The 7436-nt window shown below is 49.3% G+C and overlaps 1 protein-coding gene across 2 annotated transcripts in view; it reads left to right on the top strand.

The window, feature by feature from the left end:
- The first annotated feature begins 5974 nt into the window (after nucleotides 1-5974).
- The window catches only part of LOC138663588 (zinc finger protein 773-like), a 44988-nt gene continuing 43526 nt past the window's right edge, over nucleotides 5975-7436 (top strand). The window contains exon 1 of one of the 2 annotated variants that reach the window (XM_069749846.1): nucleotides 5975-6045. In XM_069749846.1, the coding sequence (XP_069605947.1) occupies nucleotides 5995-6045 (51 nt within the window). In that variant the 5' untranslated portion in view covers nucleotides 5975-5994. Of the gene's footprint in view, nucleotides 6108-7436 lie in introns of both variants that reach the window. The other variant, XM_069749848.1, reaches the window with a different exon arrangement.

The raw sequence follows: 7436 nt of genomic DNA, 5'->3' as shown, positions 1-7436 counted from the left end.
ACGTGACGCCAGCGTAGGACATCACCAGATCGCCAATCCAGGACAGGTTCATGAGTTCTTAACCACGGAAGACCCAACAGGAACGTACGAGACAACGAAGGCAGCACATAGAAGGCAATCTTCTCCCGATGCAGAGCTCCGATCTGTAACTCCACCTCTTCTGTGACGAGGGTAACGATCTCCCGCAAGGGCCTACCATCGACTGAAGCTAACTGCCGGGGAATCTCCAAGGATTTGACAGGAATATGGAGTCTCTTGACTGCCTCTAGCTGAATAAAGTTCCCTGAGGCGGAAGAATTTCCCGGCCTCACCGGACAAATACGCAGAAGATGAGACGCGCTGCCACAGTAGAAGCAGAGACCTTGAGCAATTCTTTCTTTGCGGCGTAGTTCTGCTGGGCGAAGGCGATCCACCTGCATGGGTTCAGGAGCCGGAACCGGAGGCGAAGAGACCAATTGCAAAGAGGAAGAACTAGAAGGAGCCGAAGATAGGCGAGAAGATCTTCTCTCTCTAGCTGTTTCACGAAGCCGTTCCTGGAATCGAAGATCGATGCGGGTAGCTAAGGATATGAGATCCTCCAAAGACGTTGGTGTGTCACGACCCGCCAGCTCATCCTTGATTCGAGAAGACAGACCTCGCCAAAAGGCTCCCACCAAGGCCTCGTTATTCCATCCTAGCTCAGATGACAAAGTACGAAATTGAATAGCACACTGGCCGACAGAAAGAGAACCTTGGTGGAGATTAAAAAGGTACTCAGTAGTAGAGGCCAAGCGTCCGGATTCATCGAACACCTTACGGAAAATTTCCAAAAAATTGGCGAGTTGGGAAACTAGAGCATCGTCCCGCTCCCAAAGTGGATTCACCCAGGCCAAAGCCTCCCCTTCCAGGTGAGACACAACAAAAGCCACCTTGGCCCGATCAGTGGGGTATTGCTACGGCAATAGCTCAAAGTGTAGTTGGCACTGATTTAAAAAACCTCGACATAACTTAGGATCTCCACTATAGCGTGGAGGTTTGGCCAGGTGAGGTGGTGGATGCGGAGCGGGGGCGGCAACGGGAGAGAAAGCGGCCGACTTCATAGCAAGCAGACGATTATCCACCGAAGCAATATAATTAAGAATGTGGCCCTGGGTGTCACGTTGCTGGGTGAGCTCTTGCTGGAGACTTGCCATCTGGGACGCGTTCCCAGGATCAGAGGGCTGTAACGCCGATAAGCGGGATTCCATGGCTTTTAAAAAGGCCATGATCCTGGTCTGATTCTCACGAAGAACCCCAAGCTCTTTCTGAGCGGAAAAAGGAGTATCAGCAGGGTCCATGGCCTGATGATACTGTGGGCCTGATGGTACTGTGAGGATTAACTGTGGAGACTGTAGGGTGGACCCACTGGACCGTGACAACGAACCTCCCACGGGCGAGCTGACCAAGTGAACCACCCCCTATACAGGGAGCGTTAGGGGCAGGCCCGAGAGAGACTATCGCCACGGCAGCTGGTAAGGAAGGGCGGACAAAAAGGCAACTAATAGGGATCCTTAAGGAGTAGTGAGGAGACAGAAACAGGGAAGGCGTGGAAATACGGACCGGACGGAGAGAACGAGCAGGAAGACAAGGCGCGGAAGCAGGAACCAGACGGAGGACATGGGCAGACAGGCTGGAGACTGGAAACACGGACAAGGTGGAGGACGGAGGCTGGCAGGCAGACAAGGACACTGGAACATGGACAGGACGGAGGACACCGGAAGGCAGGCACTAGGAGGGAGCAAAGGAGAAGGCCAGGATTAGCTAAAGAATACAGCAATGGGAGGTGAGCAAACAAGAAGGCAGGAAGGAACACAGGAGAGACGCGGAGCCAGATTCATATGCAGAACACAAATGACCATCAGGCACCGCCGAGAGGAAGAGGCGGCCTGATAAGGAGAGTGAAAGCATACCTTCCGGGTCAGAGTCCACAGAGCGACGCAGAAGGCACGGCCAGGATCAATGAGAGATGTGTGCCCTTAGGCTGTGACGAGGCACCTAGGTCTGGTCAGGAGCGCTCCACGGCTATTTCTAGTGTGTGTGATAGGATTAGGGCTTGCGGTCAGCAGAGTTCCCACATCCCAGAGTTCGTCCGGTATGTGGTTTAACTATCAGGTCATTCCGGGTGCTCCTAACCACCTGGTCATAACACTCCGCCTCTTTTTTGTCGAAGACGTCCGAGAAGGACCAGTAGGCCGAAGGCAAACCTGCAGGTGTCAGGTTAGACTGAAGAGTCTTAACAGGTTGCACGGAAAGAAGACACCTAGTCTGACAGACGTGACCCCAGCGTAGGACATCACCAGATCGCCAATCCAGGACAGGTTCATGAGTTCTTAACCACGGAAGACCCAACAGGAACGTACGAGACAACGAAGGCAGCACATAGAAGGCAATCTTCTCCCGATGCAGAGCTCCGATCTGTAACTCCACCTCTTCTGTGACGAGGGTAACGATCTCCCGCAAGGGCCTACCATCGACTGAAGCTAACTGCCGGGGAATCTCCAAGGATTTGACAGGAATATGGAGTCTCTTGACTGCCTCTAGCTGAATAAAGTTCCCTGCAGCACCAGAATCAACATAAGCCACCTCAGAAAAATGGTTAGTACCAAGATTAACTAAAACAAAAAGTGTTAAAGGTAGAGAGGATTCACAGATACCTAGGGAGGCCTCTCTTACCTGGACTAGGCGGAAGCATTTCCCGGCCTCACCGGACAAAAATGCAGAAGATGAGACGCGCTGCCACAGTAGAAGCAGAGACCTTGAGCAATTCTTTCTTTGCGGCGTAGTTCTGCTGGGCGAAGGCGATCCACCTGCATGGGTTCAGGAGCCGGAACCGGAGGCGAAGAGACCAATTGCAAAGAGGAAGAACTAGAAGGAGCCGAAGATAGGCGAGAAGATCTTCTCTCTCTAGCTGTTTCACGAAGCCGTTCCTGGAATCGAAGATCGATGCGGGTAGCTAAGGATATGAGATCCTCCAAAGACGTTGGTGTGTCACGACCCGCCAGCTCATCCTTGATTCGAGAAGACAGACCTCGCCAAAAGGCTCCCACCAAGGCCTCGTTATTCCATCCTAGCTCAGATGACAAAGTACGAAATTGAATAGCACACTGGCCGACAGAAAGAGAACCTTGGTGGAGATTAAAAAGGTACTCAGTAGTAGAGGCCAAGCGTCCGGATTCATCGAACACCTTACGGAAAATTTCCAAAAAATTGGCGAGTTGGGAAACTAGAGCATCGTCCCGCTCCCAAAGTGGATTCACCCAGGCCAAAGCCTCCCCTTCCAGGTGAGACACAACAAAAGCCACCTTGGCCCGATCAGTGGGGTATTGCTACGGCAATAGCTCAAAGTGTAGTTGGCACTGATTTAAAAAACCTCGACATAACTTAGGATCTCCACTATAGCGTGGAGGTTTGGCCAGGTGAGGTGGTGGATGCGGAGCGGGGGCGGGAACGGGAGAGAAAGCGGCCGACTTCATAGCAAGCAGACGATTATCCACCGAAGCAATATAATTAAGAATGTGGCCCTGGGTGTCGCGTTGCTGGGTGAGCTCTTGCTGGAGACTTGCCATCTGGGACACGTTCCCAGGATCAGAGGGCTGTAACGCCGATAAGCGGAATTCCATGGCTTTTAAAAAGGCCATGATCCTGGTCTGATTCTCACGAAGAACCCCAAGCTCTTTTTGAGTGGAAAAAGGAGTACCAGCAGGGTCCATGGCCTGATGATACTGTGGGCCTGATGGTACTGTGAGGATTAACTGTGGAGACTGTAGGGTGGACCCACTGGACCGTGACAACGAACCTTCCACGGGCGAGCTGACCAAGTGAACCACTCCCTATACAGGGAGCCTTAGGGGCAGGCCCGAGGGAGACTATCGCCACGGCAGCTGGTAAGGAAGGGCGGACAAAAAGGCAACTAATAGGGATCCTTAAGGAGTAGTGAGGAGACAGAAACAGGGAAGGCGTGGAAATACGGACCGGACGGAGAGAACGAGCAGGAAGACAAGGCGCGGAAGCAGGAACCAGACGGAGGACATGGGCAGACAAGCTGGAGACTGGAAACACGGACAAGGTGGAGGACGGAGGCTGGCAGGCAGACAAGGACACTGGAACATGGACAGGACGGAGGACACCGGAAGGCAGGCACTAGGAGGGAGCAAAGGAGAAGGCCAGGATTAGCTAAAGAATACAGCAATGGGAGGTGAGCAAACAAGAAGGCAGGAAGGAACACAGGAGAGACGTGGAGCCAGATTCATATGCAGAACACAAATGACCATCAGGCACCGCCGAGAGGAAGAGGCGGCCTGATAAGGAGAGTGAAAGCATACCTTCCGGGTCAGAGTCCACAGAGCGACACAGAAGGCACGGCCAGGATCAATGAGAGATGTGTGCGTGTGCGCCGTAGAAACCAGGACACGCGTGCACCTCTGGCAGATGGTTCATCTTCCAACAAGACAATAACCCTAAGCACACAGCTAAAATAACAAAGGAGTAGCTTCAGAACAACTCTGTGACCATTCTTGATTGGCTTAGCCAGAGCCCTGACCTAAACCCAATTGAGCATCTCTGGAGACACCCGAAAATGGCTGTCCAGCAATATTCACCATCCAACTGGAGAGGATCTGCAAGGAATGGCAGAGGATCCCCAAATCCAGGTGTGAAAAACTTGTTGCATCATTCTCAAGAAGACTCATGGCTGTACTAGCTCAAAAGGGTGCTTCTACTCAATACTGAGCAAAGGGTCTGAATACTTATGACCATGTGATATTTCAGTTTTTCTTTTTTAATAAATTTGCAAAAATGCCTACATCTCTGTATTTTTTTCAGTCAAGATGGTGTGTAGAGTGTACATTAATGAGAAAAAATTAACTTTTTTGAATTTACCAAATGGCTGCAATGAAACAGAGAGTAGAAAATTTAAAGGGGTCTGAATACTTTCCATACTCACTGTATACATCATCGATCACAAAGGGGTTAACGTTATCAATATAAGTGCGAGAAACAAGAAACTTCCAACCGCAGTTTTACAGTGTGCCTGGTGTCAGTTCTTCTATACTGTGATAAAGAGCCACGATGTCTGAAGATGGCGAGTATACGGGAGTATACAGCATACTCACTGGGCTCCGCACACACAGGGCTCTGCAAACACAGAGCTCCGTACACACAGCTCCGAACACACAGGTCTGCACACACACGGCTCCGCATGAGGGCTCCGCACACACAGTGCTCCATATAAGTGGGTCCTTACACACAGCTCCGCACACACAAAGCTCTGTACACCTCGCACACACGCGGCTCTACTCCATACATTTCATACATATGCAGCGTCGCTCAGTGCACCAATGACTCCGTTCTGTACACCTCGTACACATGTCGCTCTGCTCTATACTCTTCATACACACGCGACTCCTCTCCGTACATCTCGTACACACACGGCTCCGCTCCATACACACATGGCTCCGCTCCATGCACCTCGTACACACATGGCTCCGCTCCGTACATCTCGTACATACACGGCTCTGCTCTGTACACCTCGTACACACACGGCTCGTCTCCGTACACACACGGCCCTGCTCCATACACCTTGCACACACACGACTTCGCTCCATACACCCCGTACACACACGGCTCCACTCAGTACACCTCGTACACACACAGCTCCGCTCCGTACACCCCGTACACATGCGGCTTCACTCCGTACACCTCGTACACACACGGCTCGGCTCCGTACACCTCGTACACACACAGCTCCGCTCCGTACACATGCGGCTCCGCTCCCTACACCTCGTACACACACGGCTCTGCTACATCCACACTGCAAACCCCTCCTGACCCCCCACAGAAACTTCCCCTCATCCAGCACCATGACAACCAGCACAGCAGAGTCCTGCATACACTGAGGCCCCTGATCATGTGACTGCTGACTCCTCCCCTCCTGTGACCTCATCACAGGTCCTGTGCCTGCGCGCAGAACAGCCATATATGTGGCAGACACTCCTGGATCTTCTCCTTTCTGGGGCCCCGGTTCCTCCTGTGAGTCCTATTAACCCTTTTGCCCCCTTTTTCCTCCTACCTGACCGACATCACATTATGAGGTAATAACTCTGGAGATTCAGCGGATCCGGAGATTCTGACATTGTTTTATTGTGACAAATTGTTCTTCGTGTTACTAGGAAATTTAGAGCGATATTATTTCTGTTTATTTGTGAAAATATTGAAAAGTTTGACTTTTTCAATTTTTTTTTTCAATTTTTAAACTTTTAATTTTTATTCCATTAAACCAGAGAGTTATGTCACACAAAATAGTTAATAAATAACATTTCCCACATGGCGACTTCACATCAGCATCATTATTGAAACGCAAACTATTAACCCTTCTAACAATTTCACATTTTTCCAACAAATTTACAAAACCATTTTTTAGTGACCACCTCACATGTAAAGTGACTTTGAGGGGCCTATCTGACAGAAAATACCCCAAAGTGACACCATTCTAAAAACTGCACCCCCTCGAGGTGCTCAAAACCACATTCAACAAGTTTATTAACCCTTCAGGTGCTTCGCAGAAATTTATAATGACCCCAACAAAAATGTTACTCTTTTTGCTCTTTCATAACAGTAACAGGAGAAAATGCACCATACGTTTTGTTGTGCAATTTCTCAAGAGTATGCCAATACTCTTATGAAGGAGAAAACTACTCTCTGGGTGCACGGCAAGGCTCAGAAGGGAACAAGTACTATTTGTTTTTTGGAATGCAACATTGGCTGGAATCAAGAGCTAATGCCATATCGCGTTTGGAAAGTTTCTCATGTGCCCCACACAATCGACCCCATTTTGCAAATATGACCCCTTAAAGAATTTATCTAGATGTATCATGAGCAGCTTGAACCTCCAGGTGCTTCACAGAATTTTATAATGTAAAATCGTGAAAACAGAAAATTGCATTTTTCCCATAAAAATTTTGTTTTAGCCTCCATAATCCTTAAATGGAAGAAGTTTGGGACTACAAGAAGTCTTCCTAGACCAGGGTTACAGGTGAAAGTGGATCCGCAAATTTGTTTTGAATTTTCTCCTGAGTATGCCAGTACCACATATGTGGTGGAAAACTACTGTTTGGTTGCATGGCATGGCTCGGAATTGTAAGGAAATGGGTTGTGGTCCCAATGTCACATTTGGAGAGCCCCTGAAACAGCAGAAACCCCCATGAGTGACCCAATTTTTTAAACTACCCCTCTCGAGGAACTCATTAGGAGAGTAGTGAGTATTTTTAACTTTTCAGGCGATTCACAGAATTGTGTAAACTTGAGCTGAGTATCAAATAGTACTATTTTTTTTCTACTAAACTGATGCTTTGGCCTCAAGATTGTAATTTTCTAAAGGGATAATAGGAGAAATCGAACAATACAATTTGTTATGCAATTTT

The sequence above is a fragment of the Ranitomeya imitator genome, chromosome 2 (genome assembly GCF_032444005.1).
Source record: "Ranitomeya imitator isolate aRanImi1 chromosome 2, aRanImi1.pri, whole genome shotgun sequence".
NCBI classification, from domain to species: Eukaryota; Metazoa; Chordata; class Amphibia; order Anura; family Dendrobatidae; genus Ranitomeya; species Ranitomeya imitator.
This window is presented reverse-complemented; position numbering and strand designations above follow the sequence as displayed.